Genomic DNA, 27,850 nt, shown 5'->3' on the forward strand with positions numbered 1-27,850 from the left:
CAGGCAAAACAGGCCCTTAGATATATTTCAGGAAATTTTGTGATTCTGGTTTCTTGCATCCTCCCATACTTAGAAAAGCACTAAAATCCTTAACTGGTGTATCTGTTCCTCTTGACTAGCAGTAACCTTCTACTGAGATGTATACTGGATTGCACATACTTATTAGCCAAAGTCACATATATAATTGGCCTGTCCCCCTACCTGTTCGGAGCAGTTCCTCAGAGCTCTCTGAGAGGCTGTCTCCTAGTCCTCAGTAGGACACAATAAAACTCAACTCACAGCTCTTACATTGTGCATTTTTCTTTCAGTCAACAGTCTATATCCTGAATGCTATTACTTGACTATTTTCATGGACCTGTGGAGCACACCATCTGATTCTACCTTATATTGTGTCTTAACGTCCCTATCTTATCTGGCCTTTGACTTTCTTGTTCCATGTACCTCGTTCCTGACATTTGCTGTACATCTGTTAGGTAGAACTCATTGTGTATGACAACTTCCTGATGTGATGCAATACAAAGTACCCAGAACAACTTGTGAATTTTCTTGATAAAAAAAAATTGAAACTACTTTAATAAAGCACTTAGATCTGACTTCTGATTTACAGGAATAAAGAGGTGAAACAAGCTACCTACACTACTAGGAAGCAATCAGACTAATCAGAATAGAGAACTTTCTACAGGGCAACTGGTTCCTTCAAGTCAATGACTGTAAGAAGAAGAGGTTGGGGGGTACATATAATCTGTTGCAGCTACTCAATTCAGTTCAACTAGAGATCTTATGATGGGGTTACATCCCAATAAACCTATCCTAAGTTGAAAAGATCCTAAGTCAAAATGAATTTAATACACCTAACCCTTTTTTAAATGTATTTTTTAAAGTCTTTATTGAATTTGTTACAATATTGCTTCTGTTTTATGTTTTGGCTTTTTGGCTGCGAGGCATGTGGAATCTTAGTTCCCTGACCAGGGATTGAACCAGCACTCCCTTCATTGGAAGGTGAAGCCTTAACCACCAGACCGCCAGGGAAGTCCCAATACACCTAACCTTAAATGTGCTCAGAACACTTAACATTAACCTACAGTTGGGCAAAATCATCTAACACAGCCTATTTTATAATAAAGTGTTGAAAATGTCATGTAACTTATTGACTACTGTACTGAAAGTGAAAAACAGAATGGTTTAAGTATACTGGTTGTTTGCCTCTGTGACCGTGTGGCTGACAGATGTGGCTCGATGCTGCGGCCCAGCATCATGAGAGTATTGTTAGCCCAGGAAAAGATCAAAGTTCAAAATTCAAAGTATGGTCTCTACTAAATGCACATAGCTTTTGCACCATCAGAGTTGAAATATCCTAAGCTGAACCATCATAAGTAGGAGACCAGCGTATGCTATTGTAGAGGGAAAGCAGCCATAGATAATATGTAAACCTATGGGTGTGGCTTTGTTCCAATAAAACTTTATTTATAAAACCAGTCAGCTGGTAAATCATAGTTTGACATGATGAAACAACCAACCAAACAACCATCACCACCACCACCATTTTTAAGAAAAATGTATTAGCAAAAGCACCACTAGCCTGGATTTTAAAAGACTGTGACTGTTTGAGATGTAAAAAGATATTTGGGTCCCCAACTAAGAAAGCTGTTCAGATGGGCATAATCTCTAATGCCCTCTTCAGATATGGCCAAAGTTAGTAATGGATAGGGAGAACCTCCCAAAGGGTAGAATGAACTACAGATAAAGAACTGCTTCCAGAGAGCCAAATCCAAAGGTGTTCCCTGTCCCCTAGGAAAGGGCACCTCCTATCACTTGCCAAGCAATATTTCAGAATTGCTACAGTCCTCCTCCACTATTGTTTGCTGGCTGTATGAAGCAGTATAGCTTGTCTTTTCAGTTCATAGGTCTCCAGATCAGGAAGAGCTACATCGGAAATAATGTGAAGACTCTTTGAACTGGTATGACTAGATGACATTGTTAGCTTACCTTCTTTGGGGAGAGGTGCATCTTTTACATGCAAAAGGGAAGTTAATATTTAAGACCAAGGTAGCAGGCTGTGGTACACTATATTCTTTTCAGCAAATATCCATTTGGTTTCCCCAGCACTTCCCTACTGTGAGAGTATACTTTCGTGCCCCAGTGATGTTGAGCTTGAGTGGAACCTAGGTGGAAATAATGTATACCTGTTCCAAGTAGAAACGAAAGGTGCTTGTATAATTTGACTTGGCCTCATAAGCCATAAGCATGTGTTTCAGATAGTGGCTGCACGCTCAGCCTGGGTCCTAGAATGATCAGCCAAACCATGGATCCAACAGAGAATATGTTTCTTATAAGCCACTGAGATTTGAGGTTTTTCAGCATGATTTCCAAGAAAGCTAACTAATACAATTTCTCCCTCAGAGCTGGGCTGTAAGAGGGAGCACACAACAGGACAATAAAATCTTAGGAAAATGCAGAAAGTTTTTCTGAGGATGGTGGTAACCCTTTGAGTTGGGATTCACTAATAAAGCGTGCATCTATGATTTATTTAATGCTGTATCTTTGGATCAGGAAGGTATTTTCCAGAATATTTTTCTATGAGAAAAATATAACTTCTTTTATAATTCATGTGGACCATTTCCAAGAATACACTGTGGCAAAAAGAGTAACTACACATAAGATTTAAAAAACTAGGGCTTCCCTGGTGGCGCAGTGGTTTAGAGTCCACCTGCCGATGCAGGGGATACAGGTTCGTGCTCCGGTCCTGGAAGATCCCACATGCCGCGGAGCGGCTAGGCCCGTGAGCCATGGCCGCTGAGCCTGCGCATCTGGAGCCTGTGCTCCGCAACGGGACAGGCCACAACAGTGAGAGGCCCGCGTACCACAATAAAAAAAAAAAAAAAAAAAAAAAAAAAAGATAAAATTTAAAAAACTACACATAAATTATGATTTATCAAAACAAATGAAGCAAAACTATAAATATTCCAAAGAAAAGTTTCTAGAATTCAAATCTCTTTATTTTTGTTACTGATCTAAAGAACAGATTTCAAATGCTATTACCACTGCAGTGCATATTTTCCAGTTTAAATTCCTTCTTTTTTTCTTTAAACGTCATTATGTCTTTTTCAACTAGAGCAATTTTTTAAAAATATTTATTTATTTATTTGGTTGTGCCAGGTCTTTCAAATGCTATTACCACTGCAGTGCATCTTTTCCAGTTTAAATTCCTTCTTTTTCTTTTTAAACGTCATTATGTCTTTTTCAACTAGAGCAATTTTTTAAAAATATTTATTTATTTATTTGGTTGTGCCAGGTCTTAGTTGAGGCAGGTGGGCTCCTTAGTTGCAGCGCACCGGCTCCTTAGTTCTGGCTTGCCGGCTCCTTAGTTGCAGCATGCAAACTGTTAGTTGAGGCATGCATGTGGGATCTAGTTCCCTGAGCAGGGATCCCTTAAAGTCCATCTTAAAAGAATGTTGAAAACACTACATTGTCTATAAAAATTATCAACAGCTCCCAATTAATAAAGAGCTCAAATTAGTTTTCCAAAACTGGAATTGGATTCTATAAAAGGTGGCAAGTTCTATTTTTTAATAAGATAGAATAATATTTATTCTTTTTATTTTTTAACTTAGAAAAGTAATACACAATAAACATAAAAATACAAAAGAAAAAAGTCACAAATTTTCTATAATAACCACAACTGTTAACATTGTGAATATGTTTTTCTTTTTCTTTCTTTTTCATGAGGTGCTTTATTTGGGTGTCTGTTTAAAAATGCATAAGGGGGAGTGAGAGAACTGGGGAAATGGTGGTCAAAGGGTACAAACTTGCAGTTAGAAGATGAATAAATTTTGGAGATCTAATGTACAGCACTGTGATTCTAGTTAACAATACTATATTACATACTTCAAAGTTACTAAGAGGGTAATCTTAAATATTCTCACCATGATAAAGAAATGATAATTATGTAACATGATGGAGGTGTTAGCTAATGCCATGGTGGTCAAATCAACATGTTGTACATCTTAAACTTACACAATGTTATATATCAATTATATCGCAAATTTTTTTTAAAAAGGCAAAAGAAAATCTCTAGTGAGACAGAACTAAAATGAGATTTATTTGAATAAAATACAATTGACAGTTGAAAAAAATAAAGATGTGGATATGCTTTTCTAAATTTCCAATATTTTGGTTGACAAACAAATACAGAGAAGTATTCCAAATGAGAGTTGGGACTTACAGGAATGTTGTAAAAAAAAAGTCCACATTCAGTGGAAAGCTGGACTAGATATCTTTTGGGACACTTCCAAGGCTAACATTTTCAGATTCTTTTAGATTATGCCAGTCACTTTATCATATTTAAAGCAGTAAATTCCATGTACCACTGTTAAGCTAAAAAAAAATTGCAGTATTAGAACAGTTCCAAAAACACTGAAAAGCATTTCACTTGAAATTTGCAATTTAAATGACATTAAAGACAGAAACAAAAATACGTCAAAACAGAATTCTTATTGGATCATGGTGAGATTCTTCTCAAGCTGCAGAACAGTTTCCTTAAGGGCAGAATCCTCTGCCCAGTTGGCTTTACTCCCCAAAATGAGGTTCTGTAATTAAGAAAAAAATTTTTTAAATTAATGTTCTAAGTACTCTTAAAAATTTATCAAGATTTTAAAAAAATCCTCAGGACTTCCCTGGTGGCGCAGTGGTTAAGAATCCACCTGCCAATGCAGGGGACACGGGTTTGAGCCCTGGTCCGGGAAGATCCCACATGCCATGGAGCAACTAAGCCTGTGCACCTTAACTACTGAGCCTGCGCTCTAGAGCCCGCGAGCCACAACTACTGAGCCTACAAGCCACAGCCACTGAGCCCGTGTGCTGCAACTACTGAGCCTGCGCGCCTAGAGCCCATGCTCCGCAACAAGAGAAACCCCTGCAATGAGAAGCCTGCGCACCACAATGAAGAGCAGCCCCCGTGCACCACAACTAGAGAAAAGCCCGCGCACAGCAATGAAGACCCAATGCAGCCAAAAATAATAAATTAAATAAAGTAAAGAGGGACTTCCCTGGTGGTCCAGTGGCTAAGACTCCATGCTCCCAATACCGGGGGCCCGGGATTGATCCCTGGTCAGGGAACTAGATCCCACATGCCGCAACTGAGAGTTCGCATGCCACCACTAAAGATCCTGCACGCAGCAATGAAGATCCCAGTACAGCCAAATAAATAGATATTAAAAAAAAAAAAAAAGTAAAGAAAAACCTCCAGGCTAAATGAACACATAAAATTTAAAAACTGACATAATGGGGACTTCCCTGGTGGCGCAGTGGTTAAGAATCTGTCTGCCAATGCAGGGGACAAGGGTTCGATCCCTGGTCCGGGAAGATCCCACATGCCGTGGAGGAACTAAGCCCCTGCACACCAACTACTGAGCCTGTGTGCCACAACTACTGAAGCCCCTGCGCCTAGAGCCCGTGCTCTGCAACAAGAGAAGACATTGCAATGAGAAGCCCAAGCACCACAACAAAGAGTAGCCCCTGCTCGCCAGAACTAGAGAAAGCCTGTGTGCAGCAAAGAAGACCCAACACAGCCAAAAAATAAATAAATAAACTTAAAAAATAAAAAAAACCCTGACATGACAATAACTACCAATATTCATTGAGAATTTGCTTCGAGCAGACACTATGCTAAACAGATTAACATGAATTATCACCTTTAGTTCTAATAACCACTCTTCCTACACAAGGAAACTAATGCTTAGAAAAGTTATACAATTTCCTCAAGGTCAGCAACTTTTTTAAAAAATTTATTTATTTTAATTTATTTATTTGTGTGCAGGCTTTTTCTAGTTGCAGTGAGCGGGGGCCACTCTTTGTTGCGGTGCGTGGGCTTCTCATTGCGGTGGCTTCTCTTTTTGCAGAGCATGGGCTCTAGGCACGTGGGCTTCAGTAGTTGTGGCATGCAGGCTCAGTAGTTGTAGCGCAAGGGCTTATTTGCTCTATGGCATGTGGGATCTTCCCAGACTGGGGATCGAACCGTGTCCCCTGCATTGGCAGGCGGATTCTTAACCACTGTGCAACCAGGGAAGTCCCTCAGCAACTATTAAGTAGCTGGTAGGATCTTAACTCTAGATTCCCATCACCTGCATCCATGTTTTCCCCACTTCCCAACTTGAAGTCTAATGTTCTCCGTCGTTATACCATTCTGCCTCCACAGAGCTGCTGACATCATTTCCATTTATAAATGCCTAAGGTCTGACTGTAACAAAAAACCAAAGCCTTAAATGCTAAACAGACATAAATTCAAGATATATGTAAACAGCCTGATATTCAGTACTGAATTATTTAGTAAGACCAAAAACTAAATGAGAAAAAAAAAAAAGAAAAGAAAACTAAATGAAAATAAGCCTGAAAGTAATAGAACCATTCACTTTTGAAAAGTTCTTTACCCCGCTTCCTATTTTATAAAAATATTACCTGGAACACATGTTGAATAACTGTAGTAATCTGTATCTCCATCTCCAGGTTTTGTTGTATGGTCTTTATCTTCCCCGAATTTTCCATACTACCCAAATCATCTTTCTGTTTGTTCTTTTCAGTCTGTATTTCGAAAAGCTTCCTTTCTGAAGCTTGTTTTAACTCTATTGGGTTAAAAATAAAACCATATACTATATATGACAACTCCTATAAACAAGAATGTTGAAAACCTATGAAGCAAAACAGTTACTGATTATTTCAGTCAAGAGAAAATTTTTAATAAGCAGCATTTTAGGCTGCAGTTCCATTTTGATCTGAAAATGATTTCTCTGGTGCAAAACACCAATATTTTAATTTCATACTTAGTAATGTCCTCTGTGAGATGTTCAAGGTATGTATGTATGACAATGATACTGTCTACAAATGTTTGCTGTAGCATCATGTCAAAGAGGACTTACTCTGGGTTGCCAAAAAAATAGCAGGAGATATATGTAAGGAAATACTTTCCCCCCCTTTATTTACAAAAATTACAATATCAACAAGATGAATTTTCAAGGAAAGGTAAGATTCCCTTCTCCAGGGATAAATACCATCAACCATTTTTTTTTGTTGTTCCTGAAATGTTCTGAGAACTAAACTAGAAATCTTCCTGGTAAACCCATCTTAAGTTGAAAATATCCTAAGTCGAAAATGCATTTAGTACACCTAATCTACCAAACATCACAGCTTAACTTAGCCTACCTTAAACATGCTCAGAACACTTACATTAGCCTGCAAATGGGCAAAATCATCTAACACAAAGCCTGTTTTATAACAATGTGTTAAATATCTCATGTAATTTATTGAATACTGTACTGAAGGTGAAAAACATAATAGTTGTAAGTGTATTGGTTGTTTACCCTTATGATCACGTGGCTGATAGGAGCTGGGGCTCGATGTTGCTGCCCAGCATCACAATGGAGTATGTTACTAGCCCAGGAAAAGAGCAAAATTCAAAATCTGAATTCAGTTTCTACTAAATGCATATCATCATAAAGTCAAAAAATCATTAAGTCGAAACATCATAAGTTGGGGACAGATAGTATTTGAAAACATAAATGGGTGTATCTCAGGAGCTTGGTTCCTTGACAGGAATGCAATGGAAAAAAAGCCAAAGGGTGATTAGATCAGATGACCAGGACTACTTCTAATCCTGAGATTACTTACAAAAAGGCAAATCTATATAATATTTTAAAATAATAAATCATGCCTATACTGTTAAATGAAAAAAGCAGTTTACAACACAGAATAAAATTATGCCAATTTTATTTTATAAATAAGAAGCATTGAAGATCGATTATCTCTTGATAAAATTAAAAATTTAACTTCCTATGTATGTTTTTCTGTTTCTAAATTCTTTATAGAGAATATGTGTTACTTCTGAAATACATTTCAATAAAACATTTCAATGCAAAAAGCCATCTCATGTTCATTAAGTTAAAAAGCTGTAGAACCATATGCATCAAGTGATCATTTAAAAATTATGTTTAGGGGGCTTACTTGGTGGCACAGTGGTTAAGAATCCGCCTGCCAATGCAGGGGACACGGGTTCGAGCCCTGTTCTGGGAAGATCCCACATGCCGCGGAGCAGCTAAGCCCGTGCGCCACAACTATTGAGGCTGCGCTCTAGAGCCCACGAGCCACAACTACTGAGCCCACATGCTGCAACCACTGAAGCCTGTGCGCCTAGAGCCCGTGCTTCACAACAAGAGAAGGCACCGCAATGAGAAGCCGGCGCCCTGCAACTAGAGAAAGCCCGCGCGCAGCAACAAAGACTCAACGCAGCCAAAAATAAAATAAATAAGTTTGAAAAAAATTATGTTTATTTAAATACATTTATATGGGTGTGGAAAAAGGCCTGGAATGATGTACTCCTAACTGTGGTCACACAGGATGGAGGTATGGCTTTCACATTATACTTTTTTGTATTATTTGATATTCCTTCCCCCACTGAGAATATCTTAATTTTTGTGACTTAAAGTTCTAAACAACAAATCAAGCAAAATCCATTTTATATACTACTTTTTAAATTGCTATGTCCAAAATTTTAAGGAAATTAAAAAATTTTTCAGTGATTGAGAGATCTGGCCTTATCAATCTTCATATTAAGTGAAAATGTGTTCTCCAAAAAAAAAAAAAAAAGTGTTCTACATACGCAATCTCTTCTTTCTAACATCAAGCAATTTGTCTTCCAAGTCCCGGGTTTCCTGTTATTAGAAATAAAAAGATTAAGGCACATAACCTAAGAACACACCTATAATATTTAAATCACTGAATTTATCTATTCATATTTTCTAGAGCTCCAGTTTTCAATTCCTCTGTTTCCACACAACAAAAGGGAAAGGAAAAGTAGCTTAAATGATAAGTAGATAATTAGTCAGAAATAATGGAATTATGGAAAAGAGAGAAAATTTAAGGACAGTGAATTCCAACCCTATCAGTCTCTTTGGGCAATCCTATTTAGTCACATACAGTTACCAGCAAGAATGTTACTGAAATCATGAGAATGCATAAGCAGCTTTATATTCAGAGTTACCTGCTGTGATTTCATTACTGATTTATTTAGACTTAGTATTTGTTTCATGTTATCCATGAGCACACTGAAAAGGAATAAAAAATATGATTAACAGTTAAAAAAACTCAAGAAATCAGTTAGTATATATTTACTTTCATTATATTCACTGTACACTTCAATAGAAAGTCATTGTTTAACAAAATAAGTCTGGAAAAATTTGATGTAAACTAAATTTCTGTTTAGAATTAGAGATGCATTTCCCTAGAAAAATTTTTGCTCACAGACAACAAAGAATATCAAATAACATTTCTTTTGTTTTTTCTCTTGGCTGCACTGCACGGCATGTGGGATCTTAGTTCCCCGACCAGGGATCAAACCGGTGCCCCCTGCAGTGGAAGCTCGGAGTCTTAACCACTGGACCGCCAGGGAATTCCCCAGGAACATTTCTAAAAATCTCATATTTAGGGGGAAAAAACCCTAACAGCTTGCTAATACATAGCTTTTTTTTTGGAAACAGACTTTAGTTTTTAGACAAATTTTAGGTTCAAAGCAGAACCGAGTGGAAGGGAAGCCCAGGTACACGCTGCCCCCACGCTTGCACAGCCTCCCCCGCAGCAGAGCGATCCATTTGTTACAAATGATGAACCTACACTGACGCATCATTATCATCCAGAGGCCATGGTTTACATTAGGGTTAGGGTTCACTCTTGGTGTTGTACATGCTATGAGTTGACAAATGTATAATGACATGTATCTACCATTATCATATCATACAGAATAGTTTCAGTGAATAAAGTGCTTTTATCCCCATTTCTCCAACAAGTATTTCTTTTTTTTTTTTTTAATTAGTTAATTTATTTATTTTCGGTCGTGCTGGGTCTTTGTTGCTGCGCACGGGCTTTTTCTCTAGTTGCGGCGAGCAAGGGCTCTAGGTGTGCGGGCTCAGTAGTTGTGGTGTATGGGCTTAGTTGCTCTATGGCATGTGGCATCTTCCTGGACCAGGGCTCGAACCCGTGTCCCCTGCATTGGCAGGCAGATTCTCAACCACTGCGCCACCAGGGAAGCCCCTCCAACAAGTATTTCTGAGTGACTACTACATGGCAAGACTGTGCCAGGCACCAGGAATATAAAACAGAGTAAAACATAGTACATGTTTTCAAAGAGGAAAGAATCTTATGGGGGGAAAAAATAAATCCACAACCATCATATGGTTTCATTACAACCAGTAATGGATATGAACCCTTCTAAGAGTTGTGCAAAGGGTGGAACAAGGGAAATCCTTGAGTCTTAAAAGATGTAAAGTATAGTTGAACCTTGAACAATGCAGGTGGGGTGAGTGGTTAGGGACACCAACCATCCCACACAGTCAAGAGCACTGCTATCTCTGCCTCAGAAACAAAGGAATTAAATGACTCACCCAAGGGAAGAAAGCTGAAACAGTTTGGATCAAACCCTAGTTCTTCTGACTCCATATACTGTGACCTCTAACTAAACACAAACCTTCCCCCATACTTAGTTAACTTAAAGATCTGTAAAATGAAAATACAGGTGCCATATTTATTGAAAAAAACCCCAAACAACCTGCATATAAGTGGACTTGGGCAGTTGAAACCCAGGTTGTTCAATGCTCAAGTGTAATTATGAAGATTACCTAGATCAAGCAGTTTAGTACGGCTGGAGTAAAAGGGTGGAAATAAGACTGGATGAGAATAGTGGTTCTCATATTTCAGAGTGCCACATCCCCTTGGGAGGCTCGTTAAATGTAGACTGCCAGCTCCCCATCTTCAGAGATTCTGAGTCAGCAGGTTTGGGATGGGACCAGCAATGTGACCATTGTGAAAATACTAATTATCCTGATAATCAGCCAGGCGTGAGAAACACTGTAGAAGTTTACCTGGGAGGCTGAAAAAGGGGACTATTTGCACAGACCTGAGAGCTGAACTCATTTTCTGCTAGTTACAGCTATACGTGGTTGTAAACTTTAAGACAGGCTAAAGGCGCTGCCTCAGCCTACCTGGCCTTTGTGCTGTCTTTGGTGTCAATGCGATGAATCTATCCTGCACTCCTTTACAAGAATGTTTTAAGCTCTCCTTTCGTGGGGGAGCAATATTTAGAGAGTTCAAATTCAGATTTTAGGATTTATGTAGTCCTGGAGTTAAATGGAATATGGGAGGAATGGGTATCAGTCAGGGCTAAGACGTCCAGATAGAGAAAGTGCCAGATCCATCTCGGTACTTTTCCTGTGCCAACAGTGGGGGTGGTGGTGGTGGTGGTGGTATTTTATCACAAGATTAGAGCTTTGGGAGATAAAATCACAGGTAAGGCCCCGGTGGCCAGGCACTTAGGATCAGATTAGAGATGACCTTGATTGCCCGGCCAATTATTGTACCTACGCAAGATCATTTCTGCCAATACAAAAATGAGGAGTATATTTCCTATCTCATTGAGTTGTTGTTGGCTTAAATGAGATAGCATTGCTCCTGCTTTACAGTAAATCCCAAATGAAAGGTAACTTTCAAAACCTTCCTTCCGGGGCTTCCCTGATGGCACAGTGGTTGAGAATCCGCCTGCCAATGCAAGGAACACTGTTTCGAGCCCTGGTCCAGGAAGATCCCACATGTCGTGGAGCAACTAAGCCCATGCGCCACAACTACTGAGCTTGCGCTCTAGAGACTGCGTGTCACAACTACTGAAGCCCATGCACCTAGAGCACGTGCTCTGCAACGAGAAGCCACTGCAATGAGAAGCCCGCATACCGCAACAAAGAGTAGCCCCCACTCACCGCAACTAGAGAAAGCCTGCGCACAGCAACAAAGACCCAACGCAGCCAAAAATAAATAAATTTATTAAAAACAAAAACAATCTTCCTTCAAAATTCTCAGATTGGGGACTTCCCTGGTGGTCCAGTGGTTAAGACTCCACATTCCCAATGCAGGGGGCCTGGGTTTGATCCCTGGTCAGGGAACTAAATCCTGCATGCCGCAACTAAGACCTGGTGCAGCCAAATAAATAAATATTAAAAAAAAAAATCCCATATTGTATAGGTAAAACCTCCATTGCTTCTTAGGGTCCCGATCCATATGAAACAAAATGTCAACAGGACTATAAAAGTTGTAGTGATGAGAAGGGCCCACAGAAATTCTGTCATGTTTCTTTTTTTTTTTTTTGTCATGTTTCTTATTCCCCAGATAAAGGTGGTCGGCAGTGACAGGTAATTAAAAAAAAAAAAAAATTCACAGAACTAGTCATTATGCGGATCTCCCTTATTCCCATCCTTGCCAAATCCAGAAAAAATAAAACAAACAAACAAAAAAACATACCTAGTCTTGGTGTTAATTTTCTCCATGTGTTTTTTAAGTGCACTTGAAAGCTGCATCCTGTAGAGGAAAAAAGCTTCCATTATAAAACATGGTTAACATTTAGGGTACACTGAAAAAGAAAATTTAAAAATACGACAAGGTAAAGATTGATTTCTCTTTAAATATAACATAAAACAAAAGTAGGTTTTTAAACAGTATCATATGGGAAATACTTTGATAAGTAAGTTATAGAAATATGAAGGAACACCAATATGGATGCGGCTGTTGCATGCACTTGTGCATATGGCCAGAGAGGGGGGCTGAGCAGACCTGGCACCCAGCCTGAACTTGCTCTCCAAGCCGTCCACCTTGGTGCGGGGCTGCAAGGAAGCATTAAGGCACTACAAAATGTAATGTACAACACAATAAACATGTTTAACACTGCTGTAAGTTATATGTGCAAGTTATTAAGAGAATAAATCCTAAGAGTTCTCACCACAAGAAAATAATTTTTTTTGCTATTTCTTTAATTTTATATCTATATGAGATGATGTTCATTAAACCGAATGTGATAATCATTTCAGGATGCAGGTAAGTCAAAACATTATGCTGCATACCTTAAACTTATACAGTGCTGTATATCAATTATATCTCAATAAAACTGGACGAAAAAAAAGGTACTACAGAGATCAACAGGGGCCCAAAATGTGTAGAGTTAGGGGAATACAAAACCATACTTGACTGTGAACTTTAAAATGTGTCTATGTAAAAGCAAGCACTGTAATTTATTTTTAAATTCAAATAGCTAATAAATAATAATAAAAAGGCAATCAGGGGCTTCCCTGGTGACGCAGTGGTTAAGAATCCACCTGCCAATGCAGGGGACACAGGTTCGAGCCCTGGTCCGGGAAGACCCCACATGCCACGGAGCAACTAAGCCCGCGCACCACAACTACTGACCCTGCGCTCTAGAGCCCGAGAGCCACAACCACTGAGACTGTGTGCCACAACTACTGAAGTCCACACACCTAGAGCCTGTGCTCCACAACAAGAGAAGCCACTGCAATGAGAAACCCATGCACTGCAAAGAAAAGTAGCCCCTGCTCGCCGCAGCTAGAGAAAGCCTGTGCACAGCAATGAAGACCCAAAGCAGCCAAAAATAAATTAAAAAAAAAAAAAAAAAGGCAATCAGCTCAGCAATATTAGTCATTTCATTAAAGGGGGATATCTTAATAGCTCTGAAGCCACCTTAGTTAAAAAGTATGATCTATATAATGAGCCAGCATATGAAATGAGGGAAAAAAGTTCACTGCTAGAAGCAATTAAAAGGGATTTAACTACTTTTCAATTAAATGTAAATAAATTCATCTGGGACGGCCAGAAATACAAGGAAAAAACTGTTAAGAGTCACTCACTTAATTGAGATTATTAATTCAGATCATAAGTCTATAATAGAGACCACTGTTCGTCTTATTAACAACTGTATGCCAGCTCCAGCACAAAGCTTACAACACAGGAAGCACTCAAATATTTGTTGAATGAATTTTAAAATATATATGCAAAGCCTAAAATTAAAAATATATTTAAACTCACTGACAATTCTTTTACTCAATTAAGAGTTACTGGAATAGGGGACTTCCCTGGTGGTCCAGTGGTTAAGAACCCACCTTCCAATGCAGAGGACACAGGTTCGATCCCTGGTCGGGGAACTAAGATCCCATATGCCGCAGGACAACTAAGCCCTTGAGCCACAACTACTGAGCACACAAGCCACAACTAGAGAGCCTGCATGCCGCAACTGTTGAGCTTGAGCGCCCAAACTAGAGAGAAGCCCAGGCACCGCATGAAGATCACGCGTCCCCCAACTAAGACCCGATGTAGCCACAAAGTAAAATAAATAAATATTAAAAAAAAAGTTACTGGAGTAAATGAAACCATATAATCATTTCAAACACAGAATGAGATTTATCCTCACACTTTAGTTGTCTTGACTGACATTTCCTTATTAACCCTATCTTATGTAACTTCTTCAAATGAAGACATTAATGAATGATGTAACTTTTCTCTCAGGGCTCAAAATTTGTGGGACCATTATCTAAACATCATTTTGATCGATTACTTCAGACTAGTTAAAATATCCCCTGCACCTTGAGTCATACCCATTTTGCATACTTAAAAGGTAATAATTGGGCTTCCCTGGTGGCGCAGTGGTCAAGAGTCCGCCTGATGATGCAGGGCACGCGGGTTCGTGCCCCAGTCCAGGAAGATCCCACATGCTGCGGAGCGGCTGGGCCCATAAGCCATGGCCGCTGAGCCTGCACGTATGGAGCCTGTGCTCCGTAACAGGAGAGGCCACAACACTGAGACGCCCGCATACCGCAAAAAAAAAAAAAAAAAAAGGTAATAATTACCTGTCTAATGCAAGCTTTTTCATTTCAAAAGCAATTTTTGCCTCTTCAATTTCTTTTTCCAGTTCTTCAATTTTACTGCCAAAGAAGCATGAACAAAAGAATTTCAGCAATATCAGAAAAAGTAACTACTTGAAGAAAGGTATAAAGTAAATCTTTGAAGAAAGTAAAATGCCTGTTCTCTAAATAAAAGTATTCTACAGGCTCCCAACATCTATGCATTTACAGATTTGGTAAACTGATTCCTGCTATGATACTTCGCTAAGTACCTTGTTAAGGTGTGGAGGATGCCAAAAGTGTTAATATGATCACTCATGTGCATGTAAGTCTACATCCCACATCAACAACTTCTCAATACGTGCATGACAAATTACTTGGAAAAAAAAAGGAAAGGAAAAAGAAAGACAATATTATAAGGTGGATAATATTATTAAATCTGTAAAAACCACAACTAAAATTTTAAAATATGACCTACGCTTCAATTTGCTTTTCCTGCATGATTTGTTCTGGAGTTTTTTCTTCATCTACAAATAAATAAATTTTTGACGTTAGTAGTATTTTACTAAAGCATTGTCCAAAAGAAATATAATGTAAGCCACAAATGCAAACCAAATATGTAATTTTTAATTTCATTTCCACACTACAAAAGAAACAAATGAAATTAATTTTAATATAGCTTATTAAACCCAACAGATCCAAAATATTATCATTTCAACACGTAATCAATTTCTAATTACTACTGAAATATTTCACATTCTTTTCTTCTGTGCATATTTTACATTTACAGTCCTTCTCAATGAGGACTAACCACATTTCTACTAACCACAACAGTCACATGGAGCTAATGTCTACCACATCGGACAGCAGTTATGGAATGACAGAAAAAGAGTAAAAAATGAACAAGATCACAGGGCTTCCCTGGTGGCGCAGTGGTTGAGAGTCCGCCTGCTGATGCAGGGGACACGGGTTCGTGCCCCGGTCCAGAAGATCCCACATGCCACGGAGTGGCTAGGCCTGTAAGCCATGGCCGCTGAGCCTGCGCGTCCTGAGCCTGTGCTCCACAACGGGAGAGGCCACAACAGTGAGAGGCCCGCGTACCCCCCCCAAAAAAACAAAAAAAACAAAAAACAAGATCAATGTAAAAAAAACCAACTGTATGTCTATATATTAGCAACAAACAATAGGAAATTAAACTTTACATGTAAAATTGCACGCAAACACACAAAATACTTAAGGATAAATTTAACAAAATACATGTATGACCTCTACACTGAACATTACCAAATACTATAAGTTAATTTAATTTAATTTAATTTATTTATTTATTTGTTTTTGACTGTGTTAGGTCTTCATTGCTGCGTGTGGGCTTTCTCTAGCTGCGGCAAGCAGGGGCTCTTCTTCGTTGTGGTGTGCGGGCTTCTCACTGCGATGGCTTCTCTTGCTGTGGATCATGGGCTTTAGGCACACAGGCTTTAGTAGTTGTGGCTCGCGGGCTCTAGAGCACAGGCTCAGTAGTTGTGGTGCATGGGCTTAGTTGCTCCGTGGCCTGTGGGATCTTCCCAGATCAGGGCTTGAACCCATGTCCCCTGCACTGGCAGGCGCATTCTTAACCACTGCGCCACCAGGGAAGACCCCATTACAAAATACTGAAATGGAAAGATAAACTATTTATTTGTATTGGGAGAATCATTATCGCTAATATAACAATTTCACCCATACTGATCTATAGATCCCACTCAAATCCCAGTCAAATCTGTAGAAATTGACAAACTGATTTTAAATGCACACAGAAAAACAAAGGACCAAGAATAATTAAAGCAATTTTGACAAAGAATGTTGAAGGACTTACAAGAGCTGATAATCAAGACTTACTATAAAGCTACAGTCATTCAAACAGCATGGTACCATTGTAAGGATAGACAAATACCTCAAAAGAACAGAAGAAAAAGTCCAGAAATAGACCTACACATATACAATGGATAAAGAAAAGTCTTTTAAACAGTGCTAGAAAAACTGGATTTCTATATGGAAAACAAATGAACCTTTATCCTTACTTAGCGCACACCATACACAAAAGTTACTCCAAAAGTAGCAGGGTACAAAATTAATGCACAGAAATCTCTTGCATTCCTACACACTAATGATGAAAAATCTGAAAGAGAAATTAAGCAAACACTCCCATTTACCATTGCAACAAAAAGAATAAAATACTTAGGAATAAACCTACCTAAGGAGACAAAAGACCTGTATGCAGAAAACTATAAGACACTGATGAAAGAAATTAAAGATGATACAAACAGATGCAGAGATATACCATCTTCTTGGATTGGAAGAATCAACATTGTGAAAATGACTATACTACCCAAAGCAATCTATAAATTCAATGCAATCTCTATCAAACTACCAATGGTATTTTTCACAGAACTAGAACAAAAAAATTCACAATTTGTATGGAAATATAAAAGACCCCGAATAGCCAAAGCAATCTTGAGAAAGAAAAATGGAGCTGGAGGAATCAGGCTCCCTGACTTCAGACTATATGACAAAGCTACAGTAATCAAGAAAGTATGGTACTGGCACAAAAACAGAAATATAGATCAATGGAACAGGACAGAAAGCCCAGAGATAAATCCACACACATATGGTCACCTTATTTTTGATAAAGGAGGCAAGAATATACAATGGATAAAAGACAGGCCTCTTCAATAAGTGGTGCTGGGAAAACTGGACAGCTACATGTAAAAGTGAAATTAGACCACTCCCTAACACTATATACAAAAATAAATTCAAAATGGATTAAAGACCTAAATGTAAGGCCAGACACTATAAAACTCTTAGAGGAAAACATAGGCAGAACACTGTGACATAAGTCACAGCAAGATTCTTTTTGACCCACCTCCTAGAGAAATGGAAGTAAAACCAAAAATAAACAAACGGGACCTAATGAAACTTAAAACCTTTTGCACAGCAAAGGAAACCATAAACAACACCAAAAGACAACCCTCAGAATGGGAGAAAATATTTGCAAAGGAAGCAACTGACAAAGGATTAATCTCCAAAATTTACAAGCAGCTCATGCAGCTCAATAACAAAAAAACAAACAACCCAATCCAAAAATGGGCAGAAGACCTAAATAGACATTTCTCCAAAGAAGATATACAGACTGCCAACAAACACATGAAAGAATGCTCAACATCATTAATCATTAGAGAAATGCAAATCAAAACTACAATGAGATATCATCTCACACCAGTCAGAATGGCCATCATCAAAAAATCTAGAAACAATAAATGCTGGAGAGGGTGTGGAGAAAAGGGAACACTCTTGCACTGCTGGTGGGAATGTAAATTGGTTCAGCCACTACGGAGAACAGTATGGACGTTCCTTAAAAAACTACAAATAGAACTACCATATGACCCAGCAATCCCACTACTGAGCATATACCATGAGAAAACCAAAATTCAAAAAGAGTCATGTACCAAAATGTTCATTGCAGCTCTATTTACAATAGCCCGGAGATGGAAACAACCTAAGTGCCCATCATCGGATGAATGGATAAAGAAGATGTGGCACATATATACAATGGAATATTACTCAGCCATAAAAAGAAACGAAATTGAGCTATTTGTAACGAGGTGGATAGACCTAGAGTCTGTCATACAGAGTGAAGTAAGTCAGAAAGAAAAAGACAAGTACCGTATGCTAACACATATATATGGAATTTAAGAAGAGAAAAAAATGTCATGAAGAACCTAGGGGTAAGATAGGAATAAAGACACAGACCTACTGGAGAATGGACTTGAGGATATGGGGAGGGGGAAGGGTAAGCTGTGACAGGGCGAGAGAGAGTCATGGACATATACACACTAACAAACGTAAGGTAGATAGCTAGTGGGAAGCAGCCGCATGGCACAGGGACATCGGCCCGGTGCTTTTTGACCGCCTGAAGGGGTGGGATAGGGAGGGTGGGAGGGAGGGAGACGCAAGAGGGAAGAGATATGGGAACATATGTATATGTATAACTGATTCACTTTGTTGTAAAGCAGAAACTAACACACCATTGTAAAGCAATTATACCCCAATGAAGATGTTAAAAAAAAAAATGGGTAAGGATTTGAATGGATATTTCATAAAAGTAGATTTATACATCTACTTCATAAAAGTAGATGTATAAAATGCCAATAAGACATGAAAAGATAATCAACAACATTAGTTATTAGGGAAATGTAAATTAAAACCACATGAGATACTACTATATACTTACTAGAATGGCTAAAATTTAAAGACTGACAGGGGACTTCCCTGGTGGTGCAGTGGTTAAGAATCCACCTGCCAATGCAGGGGACACGGGTTCGATCCCTGGTCTGGGAAGATCCAACATGCCACGGGGCAACTAAGCCTGTGCGCCACAACTACTGAGCCCGCGTGCGACATCTACTGAAGCCCACACCCTAGAGCCTGTGCACTGCAACTACTGAGCCCACACGCTGCAACTACTGAGCCCGTGCTCCACAATAAGAGAAGCCACTGCAATGAGAAGCCCACACAGTGCAGTGAAGAGTAGCCCCTGCTCGCTGCAACTAGAGTAACCCGTGCACAGCAACGAAGACCCAACGCAGCCAAAAAATAAATTAATTAACTAAAAAAAAAATGGTGAGGGCTTCCCTGGTGGCGCAGTGGTTGAGAGTCCGCCTGCCGATGCAGGGGACACGGGTTCGTGCCCCGGTCCAGGAAGATCCCACATGCCGCGGAGCGGCTGGGCCTGTGAGCCATGGCTGCTGAGCCTGCGCATCCGGAGCCTGTGCTCCGCAACGGGAGAGGCCGCAACAGTGAGAGGCCTATGTATGGCAAAAAAAAAAAAAAAAAAGGTGAATTTTGTTACACGAATTAAGTCACAAAAGGAAGATGTCAGAAACAAAAAAATACATACCACATAAATCCATTTACATCAAATTCTAGAACAGTGCTGTCCAAACCACTGTTCTGTTCTGTGATGAATGAAATGCTTAATATCTGCACTGTCTAATATGGTAGCCACCAGCCACATTGTGGCTTCAGCATTTGATATGTGATTAGTGCAACAAAGAATTTTAAATTTTATTTGATTTTAATTAACTTAACTTTAAAAGGCTACCTGTAGCTAGTGGCTACTGTAATGGACAGCACTACTCTAGAAGACAAATCTATAGCAACAGAAATCAAATTGATGGTTGCTGGGGTCAGGGTGGGGATTGAGTGTGAAGTGGCACGGGCAGGTGTGACACAAATGTTCTACGTCTTGATTGTGGTGGTAGTTACAGAGATGTATACATTTGTTAGAACTCATCAAATTGTACCCTTAAAATAGATGCACTTACTGTAAAAAAAATTTCTTCATGCAATAAAGTCTCAGTAATATATATATATATAAATATATATATATAGAGAGAGAGAGAGAGAGAAAGAGAGAGAGAGAGAGAGAGAGAGAGAGAGAGAGAGAGAGAGAGAGAGAGTGTGTGTGTGTGTGTGTGTGTGTGTGTGTGTGTGTTACGCGGGCCTCTCACTGCTGTGGCCTCTCCCGTTGTGGAGCACAGGCTCCGGACGCGCAGGCTCAGCGGCCATGGCTCATGGGCCCAGCCGCTCCGCGGCATGTGGGATCTACCCAGACCAGGGCACGAACCCATGTCCCCTGCATCGGCAGGCGGACTCTCAACCACTGCACCATCAGGGAAGCCCTCAGTAATATATTTTTTAATGGTAAAACACTAATCAATTTTAGACAAATATCTTCTCTCAAAGACTACAACCTACTTATGGTTTGCTTCAAATCTGTCCTCTCCTTTAGTTGTAGAAATTCTAGAGTGTGGACTATTAAATCTACTCAAGTTTTCAGATGTCACAAGCCCTTAAAAATAAAATTATCTATACAGGGAAAACAAGAACTGCAGGAGGAGGCAGACTCTTTTATCACTTGGATTTTAGCTTTAAGGTCATCTTCTCGAAGAAGCCATCTCTGATTCCTCTGTCTAAAGTAGACACTCCCTCTCATCACACCAATATTTCCTTCATCACATTTATCTCATCTCATAATTATCTCACATGTTTCTTTGCTTACCTGTTTTGCTACATAGAATTTAAGCTCCATGAGGGTAAAGTCTGCCTTGTTCAACACCATATCTCCATCCCTAGCATCAATTCATTCAACTATGAGTGCAGGAATACTCATAGAGATAATTCTTCAGTGGTCCAAATTTTGAATAGCTTTTCCCTTATACCTCGACATCTAAGATCAAATATACATTTTTTTTTCCTTTTCTTTTCTTTTTTTTTGCGGTACGCGGGCTTCTCACTGTTGTGGCCTCTCCCGCTGCGGAGCACAGGCTCCAGATGCGCAGGCTCAGTAGCCATGGCTCACGGGCCCAGCCGCTCCGCGGTATGTGGGATCTTCCCGTACCGGGGCACGAACCCGTGTCCCCTGCATCGGCAGGCGGACTCTCAACCACTGCGCCACCAGGGAAGCCCTAAATATACTTTTTTATTATGTGGGCTCTCATGCCAGAAAAAGCATTAGGTATGTCGTACTTCTCATCTCTAAGGTAAACATAATTGGTTTAATACAAGGAACATGGGCTTTGGAAACAAGAACACCATTAATTCCTCCAAGGGAAGGGCAGGGACCTACTAACCATCTTTGAGTTAAGCATTTTTAAATTGAAGTATAGTTGATTTACAATGTTGTATCAGTTTCAGGTATACAGCAAAGTGATTGAGTTTTACATATATATATATATATATATATATACACATTTATATATATTTTATATATGTAATAGATATTCTTTTTCAGGAGGTAAGCATTATCGATGTAACAAAAGGGATATGGCTTTGGAGGCAAGAAGGCCTGGTTCATATCCTAGTTCCTATAGTTACTAGTTACAGTAAGCAGAAAAGAGGCTGGGGGGCCCATTTTTTTAGGGTTTGGTTTGGTTTGGTTTGGTTTTTTGCAAAATATGACTTTAGAAACCCTGGAATGGAGATGGAAAACACACCAGAAATGCCTTCAGATCTATGGCCTTAAAGAGAGCTTGAGCAGAGCTCAAAAATTACCTAAGTTCAAACACGGATTCAGGGAAGTGATTAAGACATCTATGAGGTCCCTCGGCTTTTCCATAATTTTTTTTTTTAAAGATTTATTTATTTATTTATTTTGGAGGTGCCAGGCCTTAGTTGCGGCACATGAGATCTTCGTTGTGGCACGTGGGTTCTTTTAGTTGCGGCATGCGTGTGGGATCTAGTTCCCTGACCAGGGATTGAACCCGGGCCCCTGAGCTGGGAGCGTAGAGTCTCATCCACTGGACCACCAGGGAAGTTCCTCCACAATTCCTGATTCCACCTAGTGTACTATTTGATTTTACTCTTTAAGCTTATTTCATAGGGAAAGAAAGAGTAACCAAAATCTATCTTTGTGACCCAAGGGCTTACAATAAATCAGGTGGCTATTAGGTGGTTATTACTTCAGGATGACTAAACCATCATTTTACTACTCTCTTGGTCCCTGAGATTTCTGGATTAATAATTTTAAAAGATAAATTTAAAATTTTTCTGTGTTTAGAATTGAAAATTTTTACTTACACCTTTATGCCTCTTCTGCTCTGCCAATAATCCAGTGTTTCTCAAAGTATAGGTCTCAGATCACTTGCTTTACAATCATCTAATCTGCTAATTTAATGTTCAGGTTGTTGATGGTAGCAAGTTTTGTGATACCCTAAGCCCACAGGGATTTCCCAATTCTCTGATCAACAGAACTTAATTGTCCTGTATTGTTATTTACTTGTTTTATATACATTTCTTGAATTCCTAACTAGTTCCTTAGGGCCAGGGCAAGCCTGCTTTTTGCATTCTTACAGGGTATAGTACTGCATTATGCTGGCCCTCCCATTCCCTAAATAAATATATTTTTGTAAAATTGGTGTTTTCCCTGGAGTACTGTTCATCAACAAACTCACAAACCCTTATTTGAAAATGAAAATACTTACTTGCATCAACCATTGATTTATATTCCAAAAGTTGTTGTTTGGTCTGTGCTCTTACCCTGAAAACAGATAAAGAGAAGAAAGTTATATACTTATTGAGGTTTTACTCATTACTATATTATAAATCAACTCATCTTTTTGGCAAGTTGATGCAACAAAATGAGTATAAATAAATAGCATTAAGGTCTTCCATTTTGGCCTATTTTATTTAAAACAGGTATAAAGAATTTAAGGCCTCAGAAAAATACTCAAAATGAAATACAGTAGGAAAACAGCATCTGTGAGGAAAAGTTTCAAATTTGATTTTTAAATTTATTCTTAATGGGCCACACTGAAATGAGGCTTAAAGAGAAGGGCTACACAAAGAAATAGATCAAAACGAGTCAGGTGGACCTTTGTGAGAATAGTGTTTGGTAGCCAGGACCTCTTTTGGGCATTTCTTCCTAAGAGGAAAACACAACAAATAAGGGAATAGGGGAAGGTAATACGGGGAAGCTATTCTTTCCAGGAGTTGATGAAGCCCATATATGCATTCAAGAAGGCCATGGGATACTCTAGCTGTGGACAGTGGCTAATATGGCCATCCAGAATTGACAACGGACTGCAGGAGCATTTTCCTATATGGCTCCAAGAACTCTGGATAGGGAATGACCAGATCCAAAGACTCACAGATAATATGAATGGGAATAGTTAAAGGCAAGAGCTCCGACCCGGTGTCTTCTAAACTTCTTCCTCTGATGTATATATTATAAAAGACTGTCGATAACTAAGTTCCCATCTCCCATCACTGTTGCCTATCCCTGTCCACAGGTCCCACAACTCACTGTCAGAGGGTCGGGTATATGGCCCAAAGACTGGGGTGAGACCTTGAGAGAATACAAAGAAGTTCATGAATCATGTGAGAATGGGTGAAAGCATGCCTCCATCTTTGAGAAGCCTTTGAAGGAGAGGATGGTGAGTCTTGGGAAATACAACTCTGTTTGACAGAGACTCTTCATAGTAAGCCGACCAGATCAAATCAGCTTGAACCTGCAGAGCAGCTCCTGGGCAAAGACATCTACATAATCATGAGAAAAAAAGTTGGTCCTGAGGTTGTGTTCCAATAAAACTTTACTTAAGGGGACTGAAATTTAATTTCACATAATTTTCACCTGCTATTAAATATTCTTGTGACTTCCCCCACACACACACCATTTAAACACATGAAAACTATCCTTAGCTTGAGGGGGTCACACAAAAACAGAGTAGGATGGATAAGGCCAGGGCCACAGTTGCCCACTGGTGTAAAAGACTGATGTCCTTTCTCATCAAATCTTGCCCTAGCAACGTAGAGACGTTGCTTCCTGGTAGAAAATATAACAAATGAAGCTTCTGCATTGAAAAGGGCCATACCTACAACAGAAAAGGGCGGAGCCGCCTCCCTCCGAAGTTATCAGGGCTTCGATGCAGCCCACATAAGGGCTTGAAAATCGGGGTCCCAGGGCATGAGTGGGTAAGAAAGGAGGCGTTAATTACAGCTCAGTAGGCTCTAAGGGCCCTTTGCTAAACGCTGACTCCAGAATATCTCGTTTAATGCCCACAGCAACTCTGCTAGGAAGCTGTCATTTTTCTCTGCTTTGCCAAGATGAATAAAGGGGCTTAAAGAGCTTAAGTGAATGATGCAGTCACACAGCCATTAAGCGACCGACGCTGAATTCGAACCCTGGACATTTCTAAGCAAAGCGGGGAGCTCCTGGCCACGACGCCCACTTGGTTCCCACCCAGCCGGCCAGCGGGAACAACCTGAGCAGCAGGGCCATGCGGTCCTCGGGACGCGGCGCCTGGGCGCCGGCGACCTGCGGCGGCTCGCCTTCCCCTCTGGAGTCCGCGGCCTCGGCAGCGGCTTCCTCCTCGGACTGCGTCTCCATCCGCTGCGCGAAGTGCTACCACTCAGGACCGGAACACTCTGCCCTAGAAGGGACCGCTTTTCCCGCCACTAAATTGACACCGGAAGGGACCTCAGGGTCATCGCGCCGCCCCGCCCCTTCCGCCGCAGGGCACGCCCTTTCCGCCCCGGTCTCCGCTGGTTGCTGTCCCTTCTTTTACCATGCCTGGACCAGGTACTAGCTAAAAGCGTTACAAACCACTAGTGAAAGTTGGAAGCACTCTGATTTAGCGTCAGCTCTGTCGAGTGCTGGGCTAAGGGCTATATGCAGCAGCCGTTCGGGGGCACTCCCCGGCTCCTGGCACCGCGGCCTAGAGGGGAGAACCCCGACATCACAGGTCTTTCAGCCTTGGAGCTGGGATAGCCGTTACTGACCCACCTTAGCACTCCCCTTCCATCCGCGGCCTTGGAAGATGGCTGTGCCCGGCAGGCTGGCAGAGATAAACATTGGAGGGTTAGGTAGACTTTTGCTCTGAGCTCATTAAGTCCAGGCCCCTCATTTGGCGGAGAAGAGTGGCCCAAGTTCAGAGATACCCACTTCCTCCCCACGAGGCAATGCAGACTTACAGTTTGAAATTCAGCTGTCAGTAAGATTCGAACTCGTAACAGAGTTGGGTGCCCCCAAGTGTCAGTTTGATGATCCGGCAGATTACAGTTGAGCTTTCTTGGCTGAGCAGTGACCGGACAACGCAGGACATAAATGCCTGACTGGTTTGTAGTTTTTCACAATGGTCAGTCGTGTAAGAGGGACAGTCTTTGCTGCACAAGCACAAGCAGCTCGGGCCTCTGAACAACAGAGCCGAGCATTCCCTTCTATAGCGAGTTGCCCCTGAGTTATACTTGTTCACACAATTCTCCCCTTTCTTCCTATTATCAAAGTAATTCAGCTCCTGGTAAAAGATTCAAAGGCACGGTCGGATGTAAAATGTCCGGTTCACTACTCCTACTGCCAAATTCCTGGAAGAACATTTTGCTTCCTTTTTTCTTTACAAAAAAGTGACCCTATTCTTTTTGCACTTAACTGCTTTTATCGGGATGTTTTCCAATATCTCACATCAATCTCATCCTTTTAAGCAGTTGCCTATCAGATGTCCACAGGCCAGATTTGGGATGAAGACTATGCAGTGGTTCTCCAATCTGAGAATGCATCGGAATCAATGTCCAATAATACAGAATGGATGATAAATTAGATAATTACCATCATCCCACCCCCAGTGAGATAAGACTACTCAAAGCAAGTATCGTTAATCAACGTTAAAACTAAAAAGAGAACAGCACCTTTACATCAAAACTCATCTGGTGGTTACCACCTTACCCAGATGATCAAATGTGGTATCACCAGTAGTGTTTAACAATATGATACGTGACTCCAGTGATGCATAAGTTGTGCAAATCACCGATATTCTTGCCAAAATGCATAACCTGAACTTAACTATGAAGAAACAATCAGACAACAGATCTGGAATGAAGGACATTCTACAAGAAAAATGGCCTAGACAATTCATGTTAAAAAGCAGGGCAATTGGGACTTCCCTGGTGGCACAGTGGTTAAGAATCTTCCTGCCTGCCAGTGCAGGGGACACGGGTTTGAGCCCTGGTCTGGAAGATCCCACATGCCGCGGAGCAACTAAACCCGTGTGCCACAACTACTGAGCCTGTGCTCTAGAGCCTGTGAACCACAACAACTGAGTCCATGTGCCACAACTACCGAAGCCTGCATGCCTACAGCCCATGCTCTGCAACAAGAGAAGCCACTGCAAGGAGAAGCCCACGCTCAGCAACAAAGACCCAATGCAGCCAAAAATAAATAAATAAATAAAGCAGGGCAATTGTTCTGTATGGAAAAAGAAATGAAACTTGGAGCTCTGGATTCGAAAAATGTAAGACATTTTTGGAATGACTGTGGAAATTTGATTATGTACTGTATATTACATATGGAGTTGTTAACTTTCTTAGTGTGATAAAAAGATTGTGGGGACTTCCCTGGTGGTCCAGTGGTTAAGACTTCGCCTTCCAATGCAGTGGGTGCAGGTTCGATCCCTGGTCAGGGAGCTAAGATACGACATGCCTCATGGCCAAAAAAACCAAAACGTAAAACAGAAGCAATATTGTAACAAATTCAATAAAGATTTTAAAAATGGTCGAAATCAAAATTAAGGGTCTTAATTCTTAGGACATAGATGCATGATGGAAGTATTTAAGGGGACATTATATTGACACCTGAGATTTACTTTCAAATGGCTCTTAAAAATAGGAATTTATGTACACAGTTGCACACACGTGTGTATATGACCGCCATACAGTTTTTTTTTCTTTGTAGCCTTAATATTTGCCTACGTAAATCACTAAAACTTTGTTTCCTATTAGGAAATAAAATCCATGGAATATTTACATAAGTCAATGAAGTACTTATCCACATAGAAAAGTTCTGAAAGGCTTTTTACAGACCTTATTTCCAATGAAATAAAAAATTACCAACATATAGATGTCTGACAAAAAAAATAAACTGGGACTTCCCTGGTGGCGCAGTGGTTAAGAATCTGCCTGCCAATGCAGGGGACACGGGTTCAATCCCTGGTCCGGGAAGATCCCACATGCCGTGGAGAAACTGAGCCCGTGTGCCACAACTATTGAGCCCACGTGCCGCAACTACTGAAGCCCGTGCAACTAGAGCCCGTGCTCTGCAACGAGAAGCCACCGCAATGAGAAGCCCCCGCTGGCCACAACTAGAGAAAGCCCGCGCTCAGCAACGAAGACCCAATGCAGCAAAAATAAACTACTTAGAAAATAAGCAGTAAAATAATCTCCAGATCAAAAAGGACCACAAAATAACCAGATATTGATGAAAGAGAACTTTAGAAACCAGCTATCACAGAGGAAAATGTATATACAAAGGCTTTTATTACTAAAATTATATTAAATATTTAACCTAAACTAGAAAATAACCAAAAGAAAAGCAGATGGTGAGAATTAACATAAAAGCTAAAACTACAAAATAAAGGTAGTAGAAATGATATCTTTGTATCATTGTTTCAAAACACCAGTAAAAGACCCCCTAGCCAAGCCTGATTAGAAAACACAAGTATTCAACATCAGGAATGAGAAGTTATAATACAAAAGAGATTGAATAATATCATATACCTCTACAGCTATAATTTAGAAAATCCAGAATGGATGATTTTCTAAGGTGGTGGTGGTGG

At 40.2% G+C, this 27,850-nt stretch overlaps 1 protein-coding gene, 1 long non-coding RNA gene and 1 pseudogene across 3 annotated transcripts; 1 reads left to right on the forward strand and 2 right to left on the reverse strand.

Moving 5' to 3' along the window:
• Nucleotides 1-2,961: 2,961 nt before the first annotated feature.
• CENPH (centromere protein H) lies at nt 2,962-24,724 on the reverse strand. 2 transcript variants are annotated; one of them, XM_004270772.3, is made up of 9 exons: nt 24,509-24,724; nt 22,730-22,785; nt 15,190-15,238; nt 14,718-14,792; nt 12,328-12,384; nt 9,029-9,092; nt 8,648-8,699; nt 6,454-6,617; nt 2,962-4,586 (listed from the first exon to the last, which is right to left on the reverse strand). In XM_004270772.3, the coding sequence occupies exons 1-9, from the start codon at nt 24,631-24,633 to the stop codon at nt 4,491-4,493; spliced, it is 738 nt and encodes a 245-aa protein (XP_004270820.1). In that variant the 5' UTR covers nt 24,634-24,724; the 3' UTR covers nt 2,962-4,490. The 2 variants fall into 2 exon arrangements, with proteins under 2 accessions (XP_004270820.1, XP_012388848.1); XM_012533394.3 differs by lacking the exon at nt 12,328-12,384.
• Nucleotides 22,730-24,116, reverse strand: LOC105748056 (mesoderm-specific transcript homolog protein-like; annotated as a pseudogene).
• Nucleotides 24,725-24,756: 32 nt separating the features above from the next.
• LOC125963984 (uncharacterized) lies at nt 24,757-26,790 on the forward strand. Its single transcript, XR_007476433.1, has 2 exons — nt 24,757-24,825; nt 25,728-26,790. It is a non-coding gene; the product is annotated as an uncharacterized LOC125963984 (long non-coding RNA).
• The last annotated feature ends 1,060 nt before the right edge of the window (nt 26,791-27,850 follow it).

This window comes from Orcinus orca, chromosome 3 (genome assembly GCF_937001465.1).
Source record: "Orcinus orca chromosome 3, mOrcOrc1.1, whole genome shotgun sequence".
In the NCBI taxonomy this organism is placed as follows: domain Eukaryota; kingdom Metazoa; phylum Chordata; class Mammalia; order Artiodactyla; family Delphinidae; genus Orcinus; species Orcinus orca.